The sequence below is a fragment of the Ciconia boyciana genome, chromosome 3 (genome assembly GCF_034638445.1).
Source record: "Ciconia boyciana chromosome 3, ASM3463844v1, whole genome shotgun sequence".
Classification (NCBI taxonomy): Eukaryota; Metazoa; Chordata; class Aves; order Ciconiiformes; family Ciconiidae; genus Ciconia; species Ciconia boyciana.
Window position 1 is genome coordinate 37570376 of NC_132936.1, and position 26287 is coordinate 37596662.

Below are 26287 nucleotides of genomic sequence, written 5' to 3' on the forward strand. Positions count from 1 at the left end.
TAAGTACAAAAGCACCACTGATTATTGCTCTAGAAAAACTGCATGAAAAATTCAAATACGCACAGTAAAAACATCACCATATGCACAAGACTTAATTTCTTAAAGCAAGTGTATGGAATGCTGATCTAATTTTACACATACCTTGCAATATTAAGTTGATATTTATATTACTTTGCAACAATGGGAATTTCTAAAAGCACTGTTATGAGAAGGGAAATGTTCATATACAGTTTAATATGTCAACTATCGTAGTCCTAAAAAAATTAGCATTTACAAAATACTTGATAAAAATATCTTTTAAAAGTTGTCCAAGAGGTACATAAAATCAACCCAAAATTTTCATGATATTTCATTCATTCTTGTCACCTACAGATTCAGTTTTCTGAGCCTGTGGAGAAGAAAGACAGACATTAATTACTGTAGGAAATTGCCATTACAGACCTAAATACCCAAACTACCCTTACTCCTTCGATTTTTTATTTGCAACAGCTCAGTTTCAAACCTATGTCCATATTACATTTACACAAACAAAACAGGTACACTCACACACTTTTCTTAAATTACTGGTCCCAGCTTTTCAAAAGCAATACAAGCCTTACCTGTCAGCTTCCATTGTTCATACTGAAAAGCACCACACTACTATCTGTTTCTATTCACTGCACACATGCTGAATGCTCTACCGTACCCTTAACTTTCACTGTTTCAATCTGCCCTTTTACTGACAGTGTGCTGGGTGGGGCACCTCTGGATGTTGAAACACTAACAGTTGAGCGAGAGATGCGAATCTGCAATAACATTATGGGCAATAAAAAGAAACATTATGAACATGCTATCAATGTCTGAAAGGCCGAATAATTAAAAAACACTGATTCAATCAGCAGGAGGTATGTGTGGAAAGTACCTCTTCAGCTTTATTTTCACCATTTTCAGATGGTGTAGTACCTTCCTTTGCAGCTTCTTGCTTTTCATCCTTCTTCCCTTTAGCACCTTTGTTGGCCTTTGTTCCAGGTTCCTTCTGACAGAAGATTAAAACATGGGCACAGACATTGTATGAGTAGCCAGCACCCTACATCTTTGTCAAAAAACCTTCATGTGAACTAAAAAGCTAACCTTGGCAAGCTGCATGTGCTGGACTGAAACAGAAAACCAGCTAAAGACAACCTGGAAAATTTATATCCACAAAAGTTATATTGAGACTCTCAAAATTTCTAGAAAATCCTAATGTCTGCTTCTTTATTGTTTCTGCTAATTTACAGGGATACAAAAACCCCTCAAATTATTTTGGTAGAGCTGAGCTGTATATACAGAGGTATATACAAGATATCTGTATGAACAAATCCAATTATAGTATATTGAAAGCTTATTCAGCCAAGCACAAACAACACTGCTTGTGTAACAGCACTACACTTTTGATTAACATGAAATATTAAATTAGATTTTAAAAATTAAGCATTTTTGTTGGCTGTCCTTTTGTTAGTTTGGTAACATCTGTGAAGTTCATTCCATGTCAATGAAAGAACCAACCAACATACTAGGGAGGCAAACACTGATAGAATTCTATCTGCAGCAACACAAAGCAGAGAATTTATCAAAAGGAACTATTGTAACAGCTACAGTTTCATTTGGAGATTTGCTCTTAAACAAACAATTCGTATGTTGAAGTCTACTTTTTTTAATCCTTACTCTATGTACATATTTATATTGGTGATCTAAGGCTAGTAGAGACATAGGTTAAGGATTTTAAGTGCAATGGGATAAAAATTTAAATGGTATTTCATTGAATATTTTACATAAGTATTTAAAGTAGTTCTGATAAACACTGTGGAGATCATCCATGTGATCATTTGCTCCAGATTCTCCATGCAAAATGGCAACAGTAGCTGTGAACAGGGATATTAAAGTCAGTCTCCCTTCATTAGCTACCTTTCCCCAGCAATCCCCATACAGGAGCAGGGTGGTAAGGAGGGAGTACCAGTAATCCTAGTTCCAGGGCAGCCTGAACTACTCCTTTCACCCTTCAGCTTCAATGTTACACACTGAGAAGCTTATTGGTGCTGTGAGTATAGTCCTAACCCTTTACCTACAAAAGAATGAGCTAAGGACTTGACTTAGTAAATCTGTAATTTGCAAGCTTTTAACACTAAAAATTATCTCAAATCTGTACCATCTTTGGTTGTTTACTAGCAGGCTCAGAGAGCACACTTGCTGTTTTCTGTTTAGGAGACCAAGATTAATATACTCCTTAAAATGTGATCCAGTTAGACTTTGGAAAAAAGCAGATTACTGTATTAAAAAGTTGCTTAGCATAACATCATAAAGGATTCGAGTCACCTGAAATGAGCTTCAAATGTCTCTCACGCAGCTTACCCTGACTCCGTAACACCGAGCTCATTTCACAATGTGTACATGATGCTATAGAAGCTACCATATTCCCTTCTTTATTAATACTTCTTTTAAGAGGGGAGCAGGATGGACTCAGCAAGACTTTACTGGCAATTTCATTAGATGAATCATGAAGTATTCAAAGTCATAGAATTTTACTTTCACACATGGGCTTGGTATACCGATACTTGCTCAACTGAGATACCAATAAAAGGACTTGAAAAATGTAAGTGTGAGGAGTGCTAGACTCAGTTTCCAGCATGTTTTTTTTCTGATAAAGCAATTGCTCTTATTTAACGTTCCCCTTGGGCAGAAATAAATCCACAGTTTCTGAAGTACATGATTTACATGCAGAAATCCTGAAAAGGTGTTTCAGACACTAATAAGATTTTAATTTGACTGTAACTGGCCTAGAAAATGCAAACCATTCAATTTAAATATATTTAATTTCACCTTTAATTGTGCATTCTCAGCAACAGTCAGGCTTCAAGAACAGATAAGAGTTTTTCACTATGAAGTACTGCCCCTCTAGACAAGGAAACAGGATGGCACAGAGTAATCTCAAATCCTACTGTAGAAATTGCTAGGTTTCAGGTAGAGGTTACTCAACCAAACCTGTATATTTCAGGAAAGGTGTAGGAAAGGTAAAGATTCTTCTTAAACTAGGAATTCACTACAAACTAACATGGTCTGCATATCAAACAGGCAAGACATTTTGTTTGGGCCAGTAATGAGGCCAGGAAGGGGTGGAACAGAAAGAAAAGAATGATCTAATTTGTTTTTTTTCCGGGGGTGGGGGGGGAAGAAGCTGCGGGGAGAGCAGGGGAGCAAATGCCTCACAAAAACGCTGTGAATTGACCTGTTTGCAAGGCAAAGGAGGAGTATACTTGCTTACTATTGGCTACAATTATGGCAACTAAAAAGAAGAGTATTTACCTTCGTGGTTTTCCTTGGTTTGGGTTCAGGTTTTGGTGGAGCAGGTTTCTATAAAACATTTTTAGTTGCACAATGTGTTAGACATATTACCAGAAGCCAGCCAGCCACCTCCACCCCACACCTTCCCTTACTTTCTGCTCATTAGTATGCATCTAGAAAAAGACTGAAAAACCTTAATGCACCTCATCACTGTACACACACATTTTCATTAGCTCACTCATCTAGGAGTCAAAGCAATTTGAGGGTCATTCTAAGAGTAAAACATGGAGATTAGTAGTAACTATCAAAAAAATAAGTCAGATACATTCTAACAGAGAAGAGGAACTAAAACCAAATACTAGTAGTGGCATCAAATGAAGTCCTTGAAGGACAGCTCTTTCTCCTTCCCAGAGAAGTAGTTGCATTTCCACAACTAACATCAGCCTGCAAAACGGTACGAAGTCAATACTGCACGTAACAGACAGTGTTGCACTGAGGTGGGGAAATACATCTTTTGTCAGAACAACCTGAAACCTGAAACCAAGAAAACACAGATAACTTTAGCTCTAGAGTTCTTAAATATCCCTCAGCAAGAATAAAAACTGAATCAAGCAAAATATAACAAACCTGTTTGGTCTGAGAAACCATATGTGCCTAGAAAAGTATATACCAAGAGGTGTTATACATACTTACAGCTGACAATCTTGCTGATCGTCTTGTGGGCTACAGAAAAAAAGGAGAAAACTTTTATAGGCTTACAGCAAACAGTATCCAAAGCAACGTAATATCAGTCATTTCATGGTGACAGCATAAAATATGCCCCTACCAAAATACGTCTCTATTGCTGAACACAATTCACATCTTCCTCATCTTGGACGATCAAAATTTTAAAGGGACAAAGTGATGTGAAAATTAGTAATAAAAATTGTTCAGGAATTATAACATCTAAATCTCCATACGGTTAAATACTCCCCACGCCCCTCTTTTACAAGTACTTCCAAGTCCCTTGCTGCTCTATGAAAGGTTTGCAAATACAGCAAGCTTGACACTTGCACAGGACACTGAACCTTTCTCATAAATATTTGGAATGATGTTTCTATAATCTAGCAGATGCTACTTGTAATAGTGGGTAAAAATACCATCTGATTAACAGCAGAATAAAGTTAACATCCTTCCCTAGAGGATATCAGAGTGCTAAAATTTCAAAACATGAAACTAAGTCCTTCCACTTCCTCAGTTCCCCACACACTCAATCCGAGAGTCCAGGTGCACAAAGACAGCTGCAGGATGAGAGGAGACATTATTTCTTCTATTTAAACATAATTCTCAAAAGGGAAGAAGAAAGTCAGATATTCTGCTTTCCTCCACCTTTCTTCATCACTTCAACACACCTTCCTTATTAAATTTTATTTCACTCTGTTCTTTGTCATAAATTTATTACTGAAGATGAGTTAAGTCTTAGAAACAGTTGTAAGCTCATTAGTTTGTCCATAATATTTTTGTATTCATTAAAACAGATGAACCCATGATCCAGTTACACAGCACAGTTATCAGAGTTAAAGTCTGGTCTATGTCATAAAACTGGAATCACACTTGTAGCCAAAATAAAGGGACAACTCAACTGCAACAAATATCCAATGTAACACAGCTTAAAAAGCAAATAAAAATATCCTCTTAATTACATACTAAGCATTTAAGTTGAGCTCAAAAAACATGGCTCCACACATCTTGCAGCAGGAAAAAGCTGTTGTTAATATCTGAAGAATGCAGTAATTTGTATTCATTGGAGCCATTTAAGTATTCTTAATGGAAAGCAGTAGAGAATAGTTCAGATCTGTGTCCAGCAAAATAGAAGTCTTGTCAAAAACCACCTAAAGATATTTTCAGCTATCAAATATTTATGCATCATTAACAACAAAAAAAGTAAACCTTTCTTTTCTTGGCAATTTGGCAATCAACTGCTTGTTAAGCAGCCTAGCACTATTTTACAACAGGTTAAATAAAGCATTTCACTTGGTCAGGTAATCAAAGAATTCCTAGCTCAAGGCATCTTCTTTTACAAGTCTGTTTTCATAACTGATGATTTCTATCCCTCAGCATTTGGGCATTGGAATGTTATGTTAGCATCTACTTTTTAAATGATAATATGTCATTTTAGAGAAATTATAATTCTTTCCCATATTCCTCAACTGTTCCTGTTCCATGATGGGTTTCATAGAAGGCCTGTATTGCCATAAGAAAGTCAGTGTAAACCCTCTGTCCTTTAAAAATGCCTGATGGGTAAGTCATTTTAGTTCTCATTCAGATTTTGTATTTATTTTGTGTTATCTGATTATAAGGCGGGAACTGCAATCAACTCAGCAAAGGTCACATTTTAATGTGCTTTTGGAACCCTTGTCCCCCTCCAAACAGCTGTACTAAGCCAGGGACTAGCAGCTCGCCCAATAGTCTGTTTGACACTGGCCCACTAGCAAACACCTACGGAAAGCGTCTATGAAACAGAGCAGACACAGAACAACACTTTGCGCTTTCCTACTGTGCCAGCTTCTGGCAATCTACAGTTGCGAACTTTCCAACCTGGATATTATATCCACATCATGTGTTTAAAAGCCCCCAAGGGTCATTTTCTCCATAAATTTGTCTAATAACCTAGTGAACCCATTTACACCAGTTTCCATAACATCCTGTGAGTTCCATAACAGGATTATGCACTGTGTGGAGAAGAAAAAGCAAAACCTTCCCCCTCTGTTGTCTTTCCTTTAAACTTCTTGCCTCTTACTTTTACTAGATTACTCTTGTTTTCCGGTTACATGAGTAATAATTCCCTAACTGCCTTTCTCTGTGTTACTGATGATTTTATCACACCTCTGTTATATATAAAGTCAAGAATCCTAGAAATTCTAGGTTGTGTTTGTTTTTGGGGTTTTTTTGTTGTTGTTTTTTTTTTTAAAGCTGCTTTGCATCCTCTGTTTGTCCCACCATACTTGGTATCCTTTTCATTCTATCATGGCCTTTTTGAGGAAGAGTCAAGAGAACTTCATTTACTAGTCCCACATCTGGGAGCACAACAAATTAATATTGTGATACACTGATGTTTCACACTCTGTCCTCTAGTATTTTTTCCTATATTCTAGTTACCTTTTGTTTAGAAGAACTGACATTTTCTAGTAACTATTCACTGGGACTTCACAATCTCTCCCGATTAACAGCTGATTTGGTGACCTTCACTGTGTCTTCCCCTCCCCCATGTATTAATTTGATTTTCTCCATATTGAATTTCTACTGACATTTTATCACCTAGTTATCAGTGACGTAACAGCCTTCTCAGTCTCTCTCACTCCTGACTACCCTGATCATTTTTTGTAAACTTCAGCAAACTTTGTCATTTCTCCAGTACCTCTTATCCTAGATCATTAAATGAATATATTCAGCAGCACAAGCTCAAACACAAATCCTTCCAATACCCCACTGATAATTCTCCTCCATTATGACAATTAACTACTTCTTCCCTACTCTCTTCTCATATCTTTATCTATTACCAACTCTTAGGAAGATCTTCCCTTTAATCCATGCTAGCTTAGCTTCTTTAAGAACCTGCTTGGGAAGCCTTAGCAAAAAGTGTTCTTTACATGCAAGTAAACTATATCAATCGGCATGTTATCAACCTTATACCTCTTGACTTCTACAAAGAACTCAAGTGCCTGAAGCATGACTTTCCTCTGCAAAATCCGTGTCAATTCTCCCGTTATACATTTGTCCACATATACTTTTTTTTTTTAAACTTCTTTTGCAAGTTAGACTCACAGGCTTTATTTTCCAGAATCCCTTATCTAAAGTCCTGGGAGCATTTCATCACCTTCAGTTACTCTGGTACTGAGGCCAATGCAAGCAGTAAATTACATACTGCACGTAACAGTTTGGCAATCACTGGTGAATACTGTCTAGTTCTCACTCACACTCAATTAAAGAATGTCCTCCAACCCTATACCCATGAGAAAAGGCTCCACTGTGAGAACCTCTGTAAGAATTCTCCATAGTAGAAGTTTCATTACCGTCTTTCAGCTTCACATTTGCCATGCTGGAGGGTTTGCTCCTTTCCTCGTCATTTTCCATCAATACAAAAAAAAAACCCTTTCAAAAATAATAAGTTTCCTTTATTTTGCTAGTAAGCCATTCTGGGGGGTTTTTTTGGGAGGGCAGTGGGGCTTTTGAAAAATAATATGCACTTCTGCAAGCCTCTAGCATGACATACCACAATGCCTCTCTGCCACCTGAAACCATTAAACTTTTTAGCAGCACCTTTTAACAGGCTCTCATTTTTAATAAAATTCACTTTCTCAATATCAAATCTTACCATAGCAGAGTTTATTTGCACTTACATTCCTGCAAGAATTATGAACCTGAATATATTATGGTCACAATTACAGAATAGTTCTCCGACAACTGTCTTTTTAACTAGCTCCTAGATTCTACTGAGGACCAAATAAAGAGCTAATTATCCTTTTATTGGTCCTTTGATTTGTTCCTCCAGGAAGCAAGCATTTATAGTTTTAACTTTGTCTTCGTAATGCCATCCCAAGCCTTTTACCAAATCTCTGAAGGGTAACTGAAATCTCCATCAACACTATTTCTGTCCTCAGAGCCTCTCTGATCTCCCTTAACATCCCATTGCCACTTTTATTATTGTGGTCAGATGATACCTGGCACAATTTCTACACTATATAGTCCCCATTTACACATGGCTTGGCAATCCATAAAGGATTCTGCTGTAGTTATTGATACAATTAATCGAGAGAAATATTAAAGACACGTAACAGAAAGCCATTCTAACTCTAATGCAACTTAGCTCTCAAGCCTGTATAATTTGTGCCGTGGTGTCACAGTGTCCCAGCAAGTTTCTGAGTTGCCCATTATATCAATGTCCTCATTTTAAGCCAGATGGTCCAAGTTGCCCAGATTTAGATTTGCAGCTTTTGCATTTTGGCTTGACTGCCTGTTTTCATTGGCATGAATTAAACAGGGCTTTATTTCTTAAGACTGCTCTTTACCTTTTCACATGCAAACTTCTGTTTGCATCTTGTGGGCTTCTGTGCTAGCCCCTGCTCTCCACCTGATAGGGAGCTCTGCCTTCGCCCTAGCTGGTCTCAAGAACTTGCCAGTCTCCCCTCAGATGTTTAAAATAGTTCAGAAGATCTCCTCAGTGCCATCCACATAGGTCTGTTTTGGTTCAGACTGAAGCCACCTTTCCTACATAAATTCTACCTATTCCAAGAGCTCTCACAGTTTCTAACCTAATCCTACAACTATTCTCCTCATTCACACACTAAGAGTTACAGGTGTATCTACTGAGAGTATCTTTGTTTGTTTGTTTGTTTTTAACCTGGAGCATCAACAGCCACTATTATCTCACCTTGACTGAAGACTACTCTAAGAGCTCTCATATTTCAGAGTCGGCAGGCTCTCTCCAGAGAGCCTGTGTATTTCTGTAAGCTTTTTGGTCTTTCTTCTTTATTCTAGCAATCAGGTCTCAAATTTTTAGGGGAAGGAACTTTTACTTTTCTGGCTTTTGAATAAATAATATTTAATAATATGGACAGAGAAAAACATTCATTCAGAGCAAAGGAGATTATATTTTTTACTATGATTTAGTCAGCCTTTTCATACTTTATGAAAAAGAAACTAATTTGTCTTCTAGAAAATTCCATAGGAAGATACTGAGGTATCAAAATCTATTCCTCTCAGACCTCTTTTTTACTCTACCTGTTTTTTTCAGGAGCTTATTGTAAACTTTACTATTGTTTGAAATATTTTGACATTTCTACTGTACCATCCTTTTCTGCCAGACTGAGCAACAACCAACTTCTCAATTCAGAAAGTGTAAAACTTCATTAGACTATTTTTCCTATTCAAATATGCTCAAAGATTCACAAGAAGAGCAATTAATTGTTAATTCATTTGAGTATTCACCCATTCTTTTCAAGGTCCTGATTTAACTTTGTCTGCCACAAAAGATGACAACCTAAGAAAATGAATCCTCACAATTCTCTACCTGTTTTTTAAATTCACATTAAGGGCTGTGACAAACAAACTAGCAAACTTTTCTGTAGAGGTCAAGGTATCACCAGCTGTCTCCTTGCCTTCTCTGGCAGAAGTTACTGTGCCTTTAAAACAAATTCAGACAAAGAAAAGACACAAATGCGTCAGCTGCTCCAGTTTAGAGCCTGGTATCTTAATTCAAGACACCCTTCCATCAGTCACTTAAGCTAAGAATAGTTTTGAAGTAGACTGGCTGAGGTGTGTGCATTAACCCTCTTCTGCCAACCTGCTAGAGACAGAGCAACAGTTCCAGGCAGTAACATCCTACTCTGCTGCCACAAAATCCACCAGTTTGTCTATCAAAGCCCTAAGTGTTTCTGAAATTTATTTTGTGTACTAATAAGTTGTATGAATCCTCAGTGCACCAAAACCAAATTATGCCAGATAAGCTACAAGTGTGGTTTACTGTCATTATGCCCACTGACAACACCTCACTAGAAGTGCCAGAGCAATGCATAGTCTTGATATGCAAGACTGCGGATCTCCAGTTAAATAATTACATGCCAAAATAAATTAAAAAAAAAAAGAAAAGAAAAGAAAAATACTTGCCTCTTGTTTAGTTACTTTTGCTGCATCCTTGCCTTCAGCACCCTCTGGAGACTGAAAGAAAATATTAAGTCAGTGTTTTTATATTGGCAGATGAAAAGCTGGACATGAGCCAACAATGTGCACTTGCAGCCCAGAAGGCCAACCATATCCTGGGCTGCATCAAAAGCAGTGTGGCCAGCAGGTCGACGGAGGTGATTCTGCTCCTCTATGAAGACAGGCTGAGAGAGTTGGGGTTGTTCAGCCTGGAGAAGAGAAGGCTCTGGGGAGACCTTATTGCAGCCTTTCAGTACTTAAAGGGGGCTTATAAGAAAGATGGGGACAAACTTTTTAGCAGGGCCTGTTGCGATAGGACAAAGGGTAATGGTTTCAAACTAGAAGAGGGTAGATTTAGACTAGATACAAGGAAGAAATTTTTTACAATGAGGGTGGTGAGGCACCAGAACAGGTTGCCCAGAGAGGTGGTAGATGCCCCGTCCCTGGAAACATTCAAGGTCAGGTTGGATGGGACTCTGAGCAACCTGATCTAGTTGAAGATGTCCCTGCTCTTGCAGGGGGGTTGGACTAGATGACCTTTAAAAGGTCCCTTCCAACCCAAACTATTCTGTGATTCTATTCTATTACAGACTTAGAAGCATCCAGGCAACAGCAAGACAAAGATTACAGTGAAGATTCTTCTTTCTGTACTTTGCAGCACCTTAAAGAAGCCTGGCAAATTTACATTAGTACTTACAAGCAGCATTGTACCAAAGCTATTCTAGATTTTCCAAGCAAGAACACAAGGACTGATCATCACCAGGTAAATACATATCATATCACACAGCATCCCTCAGTGGTCCCTCTAGCCAATTAACTAAAGCATCCACAGGTTCCAGTGGGAGCTCCATCTAATCAGCAGTTGGTAGCACAACAGTATGAACTGGAAATCTGAGGTTTGCTCCACTAGGGCTTTTGAAATCCCTGAGAAATTTAACACATTTCTTCCCAAACATGAACTTAACTAGTAATGAGATGTGATAAGATGAACCAAAAAAGCACAGCATTACTGAAATGAGTGATTTCTTTACCTCATTTACTCCTTTTGTGCCTCAGGCTCACTGTCCTGGTTTCAGCTGAGATAGAGTTAATTTTCTTTATAGTGGCTGGTATGGGGCTATGTTTTGGATTTGTGCTGAAAACAGTGTTGATAATACAGAGATGTTTTAGTTGTTGCTGCACTAGTCAAGGACTTTTCAGCTTCCCATGCTCTGCCAGGTGCACAAGAAGCTGGGAGGGGACACAGCCAGGATAGTTGATCCAAACTGACCAAAGGGCTATTCCATACCACATGACGTCATGCTCAGTATATAAAGCTGGGGAAGAAGAAGGAAGGGGGGATGTTTGGAGTGATGGCGTTTGTCTTCCCAAGTAACCATTACGCGTGATGGAGCCCTGCTTTCCTGGAGATGGCTGAACACCTGCCTGCCCATGGGAAGCAGTGAAGGAATTCCTTGCTTTGCTTTGCTTGCGTGCACGGCTTTTGCTTTACTTAAACTGTCTTTATCTTAACCCTCGAGTTTTCTTACTTTTGCTCTTCTGATTCTCTCCCCCATCCCACTGGGGGGGAGTGAGGGAGCGGCTGCATGGTGCTTAGTTGCCAGCTGGGGCTAAACCACAACACTCACTCAGCTGGAAGCTTTAGCAGTATCTTTCCCTCATCTCATCTCCTCCATCAGAACAGTAAAAATCAGTAAAACACCAAGACATTGACAGGAAAATTAGGGACAAACATGTTTCTTCACAAGAAGAAAGTATCAACCTGACCGTTCTAACGCTGGTCTTCCAGAGGTACTAGAGAAACATTAGTTAAACTGCAGGAGGGTAGGGGGGAGGTGGAAAAAAAAATCAAGCTTCTGTCTTTTGTTTACAACTCAAGACGTTTTACTTCACATTTTGCAAATGACTGGGTTTCCACCTAGGAGCAAGCAATTAATGGAAAAACAGTGAGCAGCAGCAGTTAGAGGAGAACTATAAGAATGGCATGTGTTTCAAAAAGACATTTAACAGGCAGCAGAGAAGGCAATTTTGTTGCTGTTTTGTTTTTCAGTCAGTAAAGGAGCAGGCTAGTTATCTTTTCCTTTGCCTTTCCATTTCAATCCTAACCCAAACCTTCCCCTAGATTTTGACACAGAATGTCTCGGAGTTATACAGTTATGGCTTGGAGCAAAGAAAAAGACGGGCTAGTTTGCAGAAGTTGACCACTGCCTTCTCCTGGCACTGGGCTCTAACACACTTACAGAAAGACACCCCCCACCAGAGAATAAAATGTGGCTTTGTTACTGTGCACTGTCCTGACAGAAAGGAAGCATGCCACAAAAGCAGCTGGTTTAAAAAAAGCCGAGGACTGATCATCTAAGTAGCTAGAAAACAGCAGGAAGTTAAGCAGCACTGCGCAGCATAGAGCAACTCAGAATAGCAACAGTCAGACATCCAAAATGGAGCCTGACTGCTCCTTACGCTACTGCAGCCTCACCAGCCGCCTGCAGGATTGTTTCAGGTTTGCATTCCTAAAAGCCTTTCAGTTTGGTTACTAAAGAGTTGCTACAGCTTGATGGTGTGATGCTGGGAGCATCAAAAGCCATAAGGAAAACAAAAATAAGTAGTTCCGTGATCACTGTCAGTAACAACGTCTTGTTTCCTACAACTTCCCTCTTCAGCTCATGATAGGGTACAAGCCCTGGGTATAGCTTTTCTGTAGCCCATGAATTTGTAACATCTGTTTCTCCTATATGAATTTTCTCAAGTCTAACAAACTTGCACCGCACCCTTTCCCTGGGAGGGAACTCGAAGAGCATCCTTCCTGTCCTGGGCACCTATTGATATGAAAGTTCTCTCAGATTTTATAACCTTTTCCTCATAGCGGCCAAGAGGCTCAAGATTTACAAGGGTAGGGACAGAAAGATGGCATGATTCATTTCCTTCAGAAGCCAGGCTAAAAAACTCACCATAAACTAAATGAAACTGACTGACACTCCACAATCAGGCTGTTTTACCCTGCTTCGCTTTTAGGAACCACAGAGCTTTGAAACAGGGCTAAATCATCACAAGATGGCACTGCCATATGCCAATAGCCTTGCAGCAATTGCCCAGGAGCAAACTCTCACCCTGCAGTACTGCACGGTTAACATACAGTAATTTACCCCATTCTCTTTAGCACTAATGAAAGACAAGTCTCCTACATCTCTGATAGACAGGGAAGCCTGATTTTAGATGCCAATATTATTGCTTCACAGCAGATTTTTAAAACTGCTCATGGAGCTAACCGCGGGGGGGGGGGGGGGGGGATGGGATATATTAAAATACTCTTAATGCAACCACAACCACCGTATATTACTATGATATATCACACAACATAACTTCAATTAAGTTAGATAATTAGCCCAGCTTCCCTCAAGTTAGAAAAAATCCAACAGCAATTCTGAAGGCCACATAACTTCCTCCATGGAGGGTCATGCACAGTAATAATCTCAGAGGTGTGAATAAGCAGCAAGGGGTTCTGACACATTCTCATTTCCATTTCAGACCTGCTCCCTCCTCTCTGCAGTCACTACAAGTCCAGGCGTTTGGAGGCTGTGCTCATCCTCCCAGGGCCTTGGCTCCCCAGTATGCTGGCAGAGCTGTGTGGGAGGCCATGTCATGAACAAGGTAATTGATCCAGCTGAAAAACAGCATGCTGCTTAAACAAGTGTATAAATATTATAAATATATATACAAATTATAAATATATAGTCTTCCCTGCTCCAGCAGAACCATTTTACTGCACAGCTGCACAAACAATTGAGCCAGTACAACAGACAAGAATGAAGTGGCATGGGGCAGTTGCAAGCAGCCTGGGATGCTTTAAGCTGATAGACACACCAAAAAAATATGTATGTCAGATATGGCTACAGTATATTTGCTAAAAGAGGAACAGAAACTTATTTTTCCCTCTGTGAGTCCCGCTTAGACATTCCCGTGAGTCCCAGCTGATGTGGATCTTCATGCTAGTTTTTGCAGTACTTTCTCTTCTCCCTAGGGACCAGAGAGATTTGTACACTAATGGATTTGAGCCAAGCATAGTTCCCAAACAACTTGGCATGCCACACACAGTGACTGTCTCTGCACTAGTATCTGGAAGTCACAGGACTTTTATGTAGATACCACCAAAATCTTTAAGTCCTTGCCCCTAACTCTTCCACAGGACCCCTTCCTCCATCCTTTGTCCTAGTGACAAACTACTGAAGGAACTCTGGTTTCAAAGCAACCAAACGTACTAAGTAACCCATCCCCTTGGCACGTTTTTCCACATAACGTAATGCTATGGCTCACCGTATTTCATTTGACACCCCAGTCACATTAAAATGCACCCTGGATACTGTGCCCTACATCGTAAACTAGTCAGCAGCGGGACTGTCCACACTGCAAGTTTTGTGCAGCAAAATCAAAGACCAATGCGAGCACTGAATCACTTGACAAGGGCAGTACTCCAACCTCAGTAATTCTTCAGCTGTACTCCGTCATATGCCTGCGTTATACTCATAAAGTAGTCCCTATAGGCCTGCTGTGCCTGATACTGTATGGATGCCTATGAGAGACAAGACACATAAAATAAAAAAGCAAATAAGGACATGGATAATAGTGATTTTTTTTTTTTCCAATCAGAGGTACACAGAAGGAAAGAAGCTGACTGGCTAATTCTAAATATGCATTTGACATTTGAACCAATAGCAAGTTTTAGGTTCAGATGACCACACATTGTGTCGTACCTCAGTTAGCACTACATATTAGCACTAAAATTATAAATTAAGCTGTAGCTAAGCTTTGTAAGATCTGTCAGAGCTGCACAACTTTTATACCACAAGATTAACCTGGAAGGCTGCATGGAAGATCCCCTGTATCTATCAGCAATCTGCTTTTTTTTTTTAATTTGCTTTTCCCCCCACCGCTTTTTAAGGACAACCTAGAAAATTATTTTGAGAGGATTGGACAAAACAAAGGAATATTAATAGATTATAGAGAACATTAAAAAAATCAAAGGAATATTAAAATTGAGCTTGTTTGTATACACTGTTTTTGCATTTCACCAGCTGTGAAGTATACCTAAGAACCAGTGTTTCCACACACCAGGACAATACTGCGGTATCTGCAATGCCAACACCATTACAGAACTGTTAAGTTGAAAACAGAAAACTAGATAACTGTTTTAAAGAAACATTTAATAGAACATACAGGCAATTTTCCTTTTTTTTTATTGTTCTTAAGCTGGGTTACCTGGGAGAGATGCACCACAAAAGAAACAAAAAGCTTCAATTTTTCTAATCAAAACCCTGTAATATAAGCAGGATGTAATGAGAGTAAAGTAAGTAACACAAAGTAGTGAAGTTATTGATGTCTGTTTGAGATAGCCAAAGGTACATGTTTGAACTTGCAGTGACCAGCTTCTGGATAAATATTTTGTTTGTACTTAAATGAATAGATTGTACTATTTTAAAGGAGTACATTAAAAAGCATAAAGAATGAGAATACAAGTATGTGAGAAGTAACAGTCAGTACAGAAGGTTGCTTATAAAATGAAATAGATAGTTCATTCTCTGAAGGATCTTATTACTAGCTGAAACTCAACACCTTGGCTCTGATGGGACAGAAATGAGTCCTTTCATACCCATGTTAAAAAAAAACCCAAACCAAAAACCCACAAAAAACCAACACACCACGAAAAAGCAGATGCCAATTTCATTCAAACTACCACATTAAGAAGTTAGAAAGGTGGAAAGCCTTAACCATCCTAGCACTTGAGTATTCTCTATAGCGTTTCCTCCCTTCTTTGCAAGCTGTTTTGTTCAGCCACATCTCAATACACTGCCTGCAATGGGATTTGCCTGTAGACACTTTCCTGGCTCGTTGTTCTAGCTGCAATTTCCATGATGTAATGCTTTGGTCATTCCTCCAACAACTTTTTTCACCAACCAAAACATGATAAAAGCTTGCAACAAAACCACAGTGCAAGAAAAGAAGACGTATCGAGTCCTAAGCCTTTTTGAGGGTTTTCCTAAAATTTTTCCTCCTCTTATTTCCGTGTGAGTAGAACTCTGCATTAGACTAAATCTAATTCAATGAATTGTTTCCCCATACATGCTACATCATCTAATTATTTGTCTTCAGAGCAGCTCTGAATTTTGTGCCAGTTCATAATGTAATTAAAATGCTGTTTATTTCTTGTTTTAGATTAATGAAGACGATGTGTCAACTAATTTAACACCAACCAACTCCTGCAACACCCTTCTAACCACTGTTTCCTCATTTAGCTCCTCCAGCATCTTATCATTAACCTTTGTTTATAGCTAGTTCTTTGATGTTTTCAGCGGATAGAACAGTGCTTACTGCCAAGCCAATGTGAATGAACTTTGCAAGTAAAATTAATTCTTCCTAATAAGTGCTTTAAGAAATTAGGTTCTTCCTACTACACCCCTTCATTTCTTTTTTCTACCAAGAGCCTGATCCTGGAAAGGGGAAAAAAAAAAAAGGCATGCCAAAAAATCCAAGGGTTTGGTGTTTTTTTTTTAATGTACTGTATATATGTACAGATATTCTTCACCATAAAAAGAACTACCACAACAAAAAAACCTGCTTAAATATTTATTAAGTACATAATATTTTAATCTTTTCTGTTAAGAAGTATTACAATAAAATATTATACAATATGTCATTTTTAGAATTTAAATCCCTCCATCTTACATCTATTAAAAGCAGAATATTTAATTTTCTACTTCTTTGGGGAAGAATGTCAAGATCATAAAGTTCTGAAAAGACAAATGGTACTTAAAAGTTTAAATATAAAGACCACCATTAATATCCCCCGGTATTAATAAGCAATTAGAGAAAAAAAAATCAGGGAAAACATTTCCTGATCAAAGTCTCCATTCTTGCTTAGAGATTCAAGCCAAACAGAGTGACTAATTAACATGCATTGCATTTTTAAAGAATATATGAGAAAATAACAATACAAACAGTCCAGTTATAAACAAAATCAGTAGGTTCAGAAAATGCATTTTATTAAATTCCTTAATTCTTAACAGGTAACTTCTGTGAGCATTACGCTCTTCCAGAATAGGCAGAAGAGACAGAAACCAAGTTAGGCCTGGGGTATTTCTAGATATCTAAAACTAGTAAGAATAAATGCTTTTCCAAAAGAGGAAATTCCTTCATTGTAGATTGAGGTTTTGCTATTCCCACTGCAAAGAGGTCAAAGATTGACCAATATAATTTAAAACACATTTAAATTTGATGGGACATTTTAAAAGTCTCCCAACTGGTTTGGCTTTTATTTTTCCTTCCAAGTTTGTCTTCCCTGTAGTCAGTTTTTTGAATATGACATCTTCTACCTATAGCAGAGTGAAGAAGGAAGAGCAGTTTCTAGAGGCTCAGATTTAAAAAAACAGCATTGTAATTTAAAATTAGCCAGACAGTTCCTTTTTCAGACAGTGAAGTAATCAGCTGCATTTTGAAAAATACAGATCAGCCATGGGAGCAGTGAGCACAGTGCATTTGAAATTGTTCAGTTTCTCTTGAACACCAAACGTGAGAATTCAGCTAGGTAGTAAGTAAATTCTTGTCTCAGTATTTGCTTAACCATTTTACTGCCACCATAAAATAAAAAGGCAGATTCAAAGAATATGATGGATGAAATCCAATCCCTAACAATATTATTTCTGACCTTTCAAAGCTGATGCCAGTTCTGCAAGTGACATGAAGCTGATCGACTCATGCAAGTCTACATACAGAGCCAAAGTTTTTGAATCCTTGAAGATTAGGTTCCAAAATCTGTATCTAAATAGAACTGATTAGATCTACAAAGCAAAACTAGCACAAAATACTTCTGAAAAAAGATTAAAATTTATTTTATCTACTTAGAGATTAAATTTAGACAACTACTTTCAATAACAACCGGTTCCTGAAAATAGTGACCTCTGACAAAGAAAAGTACTCTGACTGAAAAAAGGGGAGGAATTCCTCCCCTCCCAGAGGACATAATTGTGATAAAACCACAATAATCTAGGAAAGAACCTTTTTTGTTGTTGTTTCAACCAACTGGTGCCACAGAACACCAAACCTCTGAGATGATGATAGCAGGTCCATGAGTAAGAGGTAGGTACCAGAGACACAACTGGTATAACGCGTTAGATACACTGACCTCTTATATCCCGGTAATAATTCCATCTGGGGTTAACAGGAGTATTGCTCTGCTACAACAGCCCGAATGGAGAGCTTCATAGACAACCTAAATGCAGTTTCAAGAGAAGAAAAAAGTAAAATGTCTCCAAGAGGGTGCAGGTGGGATAAGGAAGAAAGGATGCAACAGAGATAAAGGATGTTTTCCTACTACAAATAGAGCACCAACACCTCTCTTCAACTCGGCTTGAGAGGAACAAAACACTGCAGAAGTAAAAACATTGTTAGACACTTGATTTCCAACTATGGAAACACTGTCTGCTACTACTAACTTGGGCAGCATTAGGACAACAGAGAAAGCTAAGTGGGAAGAGCAAACATACGCAACAGTCCCAGTAAAGCCAATGTTGATGGGAGCATATGCAATTTTTTTGTGCAGACAGATCCCAACATTCTTAGGGAACAATGCATTTTATGTTTGCAGCTTTCACTGTTACCAAGTACACCCACTCTTTACTACAGGAAGACAGGAGCTCTATCTCCAAGTTACAGGAATAATTAATTGAAAATTGGTAATTTCCAAAGATACCAAGGGGGAAAAAAACTAAACCAAAACACAAGCCTCGTGCTCCCCACCCAATTGTGCAAGGACACAACTTTACCACTGAGTTGTTCTGATTATTCTAATGAATTAAAGAATACTCCTCTATGCACTCTAAGTTAGGGACAACAAAGAAAAGCTGTCTAAGGCTGCCGTCTGATTAAGGCCTGGCTGCTGCTAAGAAGAGTTCTGCCCTTCCCCACCTAATAATTCCTGCCAATAAGCCAGCTCAACTCTTTGTGCCAAGGTATGGGAAACCTGATCAGCAGACAGGTCTGGCCAAAAACTCTCTCAAACACATCTGATATACCACAGGTTAAACCACAGTAAGGACAGGAATAAGTATCTGGAATTGCTTCTTCTGGCCTGTCCACACCAGCTTGAAATATCTATTGAACTACAGTCCAAACTGTAAAGTCCCACGCTGCCAATTTTGCCAACAATAAAACTGGTATAAGAGCATCTTACTTCTGCATGCAGCCCATTGCTCATTCCCAGCCCTACTCCCTTCTAACAGGTTACCAAACATTCATTGTGCCACTCTGCAGCATCTCTAAATTGGACCAGTAAAATGATCCACGATAAAAAAAATTTTCCAAAGCACGTTCAAACCTGTTAAGTAAACAAGCATTAAGAGGATCATGGCCTGAAATGTAAGTCTAGCACCTGAAAACACCTTTTTGGCTACTGGACCATGGGATAAATCACTGTGCTAGCTTAGTGCAGTTAAAGAACAGAAAACAGATGGTGGCCATTATGATTCTACGAAGTGCTAATTTCCAAGAGAAATCTCTGGATCTGGTTTACTTACACTCTACACAAAAGACAATATTACAGTCATGTCAAGAAAAATTCAACTACATACAATTTCTCTGAAACAACAAGGATACACCTTGGAACATACCAGGCCTATACACAGCTACTGCTTGGGTATAAAATAGCAGAGAAAGTGAAGTTTTTCAAGTAAGACAGAAGAAAAGCAGCCTTAAACTAAATAGCATATACCTGCTACATTCCATTTACACACAAGACTTATTTTTTAAACTTAACAATACTGATAGTCTAGAATACAAAATAATGTTACCCCCATTGGTGTGTTGAACTACTGTATATAAAAAGATTACCTTCACCTGCTTAATTTTGAACTCAGAGGCGATGACTTACAAAGTAGGTTGCACTACTGGCTGCACCTCAACAGATAATCACGCTTTAATGCGCCCAAGGAGCATTAAGAATGATTTTTAATTGACAATTCAGTGAAAACCTAAGAATTTTTAGGTTGCCCATTCATTAAGTCCAATTGTATTTCAGTGTGGTCTAAGAAGAAAATTTATATACACTGTTATCAATTGCTGATAAATGGATTAGATTTTTACAGACTTGTATAAAACGATCAGAAACATCTTAGATCTATAAATCCTTGGTCAATGAGTTTTTAATCTCCATAACTCTAAAAAACAGTCATAGCTAAAATTATATAATTAGCTCTTCCTAAGCTATTAATAAGTGTATCTTTAACATAAAATGTGGACAAATATTTGTTGCATGTATTTAATAGCCCTGTAAACATAATTTATTGCAACATGGCACAGCTGCATTACTCAAGCATGTTTTTTCTTCAGTGCCACTCAACAATGCTACACTGGATTACATCTAAGTGTACCATACGCAGATAAAAATTTGTAATCTTTTCTGCTTAATTTTTCTATGAAAGATGAGATCCTTTGAGTCAGTCTGGTCAACAGATAGGTGGAATAGGCCAACTAAGCAGTTTTCAATTGCTTTAAATACATCAAGGTTTAAAATTCTCAGTAGTTACAAGTTTAGTACAAATGGTACAATTTCTAAAATTGGTAAGTGACAAAACATCCTTTTGCCTTGTATTAGAAGACTCCTAAAATCTTTTAAGATGCTCTGGCACCTCTATTCCATTTGGCTTGGTTGAATGTTAAGTGCATCTCTGCATAACAATCGGTTTACCTGTCCCTGAAAAGGATGCCCAAGGTAAAAGCCCACCTGAGGGCTCTGCTAGCATGTTAGGTAGGAGTTTGTCAAAGTCAGGGGTACCTCAGTGACACAGATGCAAAGAAGGTTGTCTTCTGCTGTTGCCTAGCCTGTTTTCCAGTAGTTACTGAATGGTCTAGGATTGATCTAACGGAAAAGTGGGAAGAGAAACTACCTTTTCAGAGCTCTGACTTCTGCTCTTAGTCCTCATGTAGCACAAGAAGAAAGGAGGAAGCAGTCAGCATGAAATGCAGGGGGATTTCGAGCTAAACTCTGGAGAGAGAAGTGGGACAGAATGGGAGTGGGGAGAGGACAGCAGCCAAGACATTTGGATCTGGTACTGATCCCCTCTTCCCTTCTAATCTATAATCACCTACAGAGCACAAAATAAAATACAGAACCTCCCCCATTTCTGCATCCTGCTGCTAACAGAGTGTGTCCTGTTAGTTGTGTTCTAGGATAAACTGAAGAGTGCCTCTGCTACAGACCAAGAGCTTCCAACCCCAGTGACGAAACAAGTTGTTGGCAAGGTGTGAGTCCCCACAACATCACTGCAGCTTCTTTCCTACCAAGTAGCTTCAAAATGAAGATAACCTTAGCAGAAAAAAACACTATGTTACATTGATGCTGGTATGTTGAATTGACATGGGCTGATACACAGCTGAAGTATCAAAACATGGGAAGGGACATGAAGTGGAGCTCAACAGCACTTGAGTGTGCTTCATATTGCTGCATTATGAACACAAACTCACCTGCTACTCTTTGCACAAGATCTACACCTCATTCCACAGACAAACAGTGACAGCAGGATCATTCAGAGCCACAGCAAACAGCTGTCATCTGCAGGACCCTCAGCTTCACTAGTTAATTGGTGTTTGACCACATACAAGTTGCTCTGACAAAATTTTAGAAAACTGGTTACTACTGCGAGTTCCTCAGTTTCACACCATGAAGCAAGACAACAAATTTGGAGAAGTAACAACAAATGCACCACTCAGAGTGCAGGAGGTGCTTATTAGGGGGAATAAAAAAATCAGGACAGACATCTTAACCTGAGAATCCAAGATGAAGGGACCATTCCAACAACTTGACCATTTACTTCTGTGCCCCATTTCCCTATCAGTAGATGAGGAACAACATTTCTCTCTGAATATTCACAACACTTCAGAAATGCAAACTCAAACATGCAGAAGGATTTCAAAAGAGCAGTGAGTTTAGGTCCAGACAAAAAAGCTTAAGTAGAATTTAACAGCTCTAGGTTAGTACATGTAAGAACATGCACTTAACCACAAGGATTAGAAAATAGATTGATTAGATACCTGGTTGGCAAAACAACTAGTAAGGTAGGAGTCCCACAAAAAACCCCTATCATGTGATCATGTAACTAAATGCACTACAATAGGACAACCCTGGAATATGGCACCTTCTAACTTCCACTAAAGAAGCAGCATTCCAAGCAAAACATCCAGAGGGTTTGTTTTTCTGTAGTAAATATAACCAACTAGTCTCTCTGACTTTAAAGAAAGTGAGTTTGCATAACTGAATAGGAACCTGCCACAGATGTTCTCTACTACATTTTCACAGCATTGACTATACTGGAGAAACCAACACTCCTGACTACAAGAAGGCAGCAAAGAGTCTACTAATAGACCATGATATTTTTATTTGCTCTGAAACAACAGCAATATTCAAATATGTTATATTAAAAAAAAGACTTAAGAAAAAGTAGTCCTCACATCTGATTCTGCAATTGTTTTCAAAACAACATGTGAGGTGCAGGTCGCATTGCATAGAGTCAGATTAAAGAACAAATTGCATGATTTTAGAGTGCAACCCCAGCTATCTGACAGAGGCTCCCCACCCATTCAATACTGGACAAGTCACCCCTTGACCTATTAATATCCCTCAGAGACGGTGCACATTCTACATAAAGGTGCAAGTAGCATTCATCTTGATGATGATCACATTAAAGCTGACATATGTACGCTTATGCACATGGGTGTACGTAACCATACCAGGATTCTCCTTGTCATCAGGTACAGAATGGTTCTTCATCCTTTTATGGCTAACATTGCGTTTTACTGGGGCTGTTCAAGGTCAAGGAGTTTTCCAATATGACCCAAGAGCTAATTCCAGCAAGACAAGCAACAAAACAGAACATCTCAATCCATTTCAAGGCGTTCATTGCTATCAATACCACAACAAGCATTCTGGTTTATCCCACACTGGCATGCCATTCTTCTTGTGAAAGGCCATGTTCACACCACAACATGTTATTACAACAGACAAAGGGCACAGAAATCTGACAGAAGGAGTCCAGAGTTCAACCTCTTTTTGTTTTAGCGCAGTATTTAACACCATCTCAACACACAGTAAGTTTTTGCTTTTCCCCGTGATGCTCAACCGATGACTAACGATACCACAATACCTTAGGCCGCAGCCCCTTAACGAAGGGGAGACAGCCTACGTGTTTTTGTTCATAATATTCTTAATAAACATAAGGCCAGGGACTCAGCAACTGACTTCAGTTTACATAGAGATGAAAAAAATCAGAGATGAAAAGAAAAGCAAACAAAAAGGACCAGACAGTTAAGATAACTAAGGCATATACAAAAACAGGTACAGGTGGATTCATACCCTTTCTGCAGTATTATTTATTTACTTACGCCCATAACTGTGAAAATTTCTCATTTTGACTTTTGATGTTTATTTCCCTATAAAACTTTCAGTGTTAGCAGCCTTTTTATAAGTTGGAAATTTTAACAGAAGAATTGACTACTAGCTGCACGTGATGGTTTTGTCTCCGTGTAGAAGCTGACTGGTGTAATTATTCAGCTACTGCTGTATCACTAACTTCTCACTCTATAGATGTTATTCTGGAATAAAATTGACTATTGTAGAACACTTATGGCAATTCCACTTTTCTCAAAACGCAAAGCTATTAATCATACACTTTTCCTGGAAGCAGTGCTTCCCAAAACCCATACTTCATATATAATCTTAACATTTAAATGTTTACCCATACAATACTAAGTAAATCAAAATATACTGCGCCATTAAAATTCATCTCCATTGCTCTGATCCCATATGCAATGTTTTTATTACCTTTTTTATAATCTTCTAGAAAGAAGACATGTTCTCATGGACTTACTACTCAAAGACAGTTACTCTTAATAAACATTTCACAACAGACCACAAAAACCTACATGAGTGACTTTGACTCTATCCCCTCTTAGGAAGGACAGCCTGAAACACTATCCATAACATAAGAACACAGAAGGGCAAAGGAAACAGGGTAGGAAGTTTGCAAGGTTTCCAAAGTTGTGGAGAGTCCTATGGGCACAGGCTAATTTTAAACTTTTTCCTGATGACAAGCAACGGCACTAAAAGAGCAGAAGCATGTGAGGCCTACGCGAGGGTGCAACGACAGAAGAGCAAGAGGAAAAACCGGCCGACATTCAGTAACTTCAAGCCCAGTTATCCCAATAAAGGCAGGGGATACAACCCCACGGTTGTATCCATTTTCAGAACTGGAATCAGGTTCTTAACTATGAATTAAATAGTTCAGTAGCGTACTTGACAATTTGACATTTTGCTACCTCCCATAAGGAATAGGGAAAGGACAAGAACCGAACACTGAGCAACCTGGAAGTCATCATTTACCTGTAACTTCATTAAAACAGATTTGAGCCCCAGCCCAGATACGGTGTATTAGGAGGCCACAGGTGACATTTGGGAAATCCCCAAAACCACAAAATTGCTTTGCCTTGGTTGACCTAGTTAAAATTAAGGGACTGCAGCTATTATTTTTTTGTCATCGTGTGTATTAGTGTCAAGTCTCTTACTACACCCAGTCAGCACGGGCAGAAGGCAGGCAGTAAGTTCTCGACGAGGATCTCCTCCAGCAGGCCCTCCCTCGGTCGCCCACCCCCGGGGGCCGGGCGGGCGCCTCCTCCGCCCCGCACCTTGCAGGGGAGGGGGCCGGCTGCCCCCGTCCGCACTCAGCCTGCCTTCTGCCAGCACCGCAAGAGCTCCCCGCGACCAGGACGCCGCGCAGCGAAGGCTCCGCGTTCAAGCAGGCAGGAGAGGGACAGAAAAAACCCCACAACACCGAGCCCGGCGGCTGAAGGGCCGCCTGAGTTTCCCTCCCTTGGGGAACGCGGTCTCACAAGCGGCCCCCGCCGGCGGCTCCCTCCCGAGAGCAAAAAACGGACCGCGGCGGGGGCCGGCCGTGCCCCCCGCCCCCGCCATGGCTGCCCCGGCCCGGCGGGGGCCGCGCGCTCCCTCAGGAGGCCAGGCGCCTCCCCTCCCCGCCCCGGCGGCGGCCGCCCCCCGCCCCCGGGGGCCCTGCCCGGATGGGCGCCGGAGTTGGTACATACGGGTCTGCCGCGGGAGGCGAGGAGAAGGGTGTAGTTTGTTTTAAACATGGCTTGCCTCTCCCCTCCTCCTTTTACCTCGGAGCCATCACCCGGGCACGGCGGGAGGTGGCGGCGGGATCCCATCCGGCCGCCCCGGGTGGGGGCTGACCCCTCCCCGCCGCTCCCCCCGCGGCGGCGGCGCCGGAGTTTGCAAGCAGGAAACTCCTCCCGCCGGGGGCCAGGGGCGAAGCCGCAGCTGCTGCAGCGCTTCTCCCCGGCGGCGGCGGAGGGGGGCGGGGGGGGCCGGAGTTGTGATAGCGACTTCACCCCCCGGGGACGAGGGCGACGCCGCCCCGCGCGGCACCGGGAAAGTAAACAGGGGGCGGCGGCGCGGGGAGGGGTGGAGGGGGCTTGCAACAGGCAGCAAAATACCTGGGCTCGGGAGCAATCCGCGGGCTCCGGAACGGAACGGCGGCGGGAGAGCAGCAGGCGCCCGCCACCCCTATCGCGCGTTTCACCCACCGGCCCCCGCTCAGCCCCCCCACCCCTGCCCGGGGAAGGCGCGGAGGCAGGACCCGCCGCACGCCCGGGGCGCCTTACCTTTCTCTTCGGCATAATGTCCCTGCTCCGGGCCGCGAAAGTAAAGCGACGAAAGAAGCTCCGGCAGAAGCGCGGATCCGCCCGGCGGTGGCGGCGGCGGCGACACCGGCGTCGCTGGTACCGGCAGCTCTGCCCGCGCCCGGTGCCCGCCGCGCCGCCCCCGGCGCCCCCGGCAGCCCCCACCGCCAGCGCCCGCCTCGCCGACGGGGCGGGCAGAGCGGGGCAGCCCCGGCTTCTGATTGGCTCCCCAATTGCGTCGCGCCCCCCTCGCCGGCGGGAGCGGGCTAATCAGGGGCAGCCCGCGCGGGTCAGAGGCCGGCCGCGCGGGGACCGTTGGGGCCGGCCGCGGCCCCGGGCCCGGTGGGGAGCGCAGCAGGGCCGGCCGCCGAGCGCCTCGGGGGGAGCCCGCCTGCGGCCTGGAGGCGGCACGCCCGGTGCCGCGGTTCGTCATTAGCGGCTGGGAAGGCGAAGCGGGGGTCTGGGCGCATCGGGCAAGTTGCGAGCAGCGAACGGCATCCGCTCAAAACCCCTGCAGTGCTCGTTGTACGGCTGAATTACTTCAACCTGTTTAAATTTCCCTTCACTTTCTCCTCCCACT

General features: G+C 41.0%; 1 protein-coding gene and 1 long non-coding RNA gene across 7 annotated transcripts in view; one reads left to right on the forward strand and one right to left on the reverse strand.

The window, feature by feature from the left end:
* Positions 1-399: 399 nt before the first annotated feature.
* HMGN3 (high mobility group nucleosomal binding domain 3) lies at positions 400-26231 on the reverse strand. 4 transcript variants are annotated; one of them, XM_072855340.1, is made up of 6 exons: positions 25186-25436; positions 9943-9993; positions 3991-4020; positions 3319-3366; positions 902-1015; positions 400-785 (listed from the first exon to the last, which is right to left on the reverse strand). In XM_072855340.1, exons 1-6 carry the CDS (start codon positions 25231-25233, stop codon positions 654-656), a joined length of 423 nt encoding a protein of 140 aa, XP_072711441.1. In that variant the 5' UTR covers positions 25234-25436; the 3' UTR covers positions 400-653. The 4 variants fall into 4 exon arrangements, with proteins under 4 accessions (XP_072711441.1, XP_072711440.1, XP_072711444.1 ...); XM_072855339.1 differs by having other exon boundaries at positions 25111-25436; XM_072855343.1 differs by lacking the exon at positions 25186-25436 and adding an exon at positions 25690-26231 and having other exon boundaries at positions 402-785; positions 902-1012.
* Positions 25132-26287, forward strand: part of LOC140648893 (uncharacterized) — a 35092-nt gene continuing 33936 nt past the window's right edge. For all 3 annotated transcript variants that reach the window (XR_012041377.1, XR_012041376.1, XR_012041375.1), the window contains exon 1: positions 25132-25460. This is a non-coding gene — a long non-coding RNA (uncharacterized lncRNA). The remainder of the gene's footprint in view (positions 25461-26287) is intronic.

What these genes read in the sequence shown, in the direction of transcription:
- HMGN3 (XM_072855339.1), bottom strand. Translation starts at nt 25,233, where the DNA reads ATGGGATCCCGCCGCCACCTCCCGCCGTGCCCGGGTGATGGCTCCGAG. An exon ending in GATCAGCAAGATTGTCAGCT is followed by an intron (nt 3,367 to 3,990) that starts GTAAGTATGTAT and finishes AATGTTTTATAG; the next exon opens with AAACCTGCTCCACCAAAACC. An exon ending in GTGAAAATAAAGCTGAAGAG is followed by an intron (nt 786 to 901) that starts GTACTTTCCACA and finishes ATGTTATTGCAG; the next exon opens with ATTCGCATCTCTCGCTCAAC.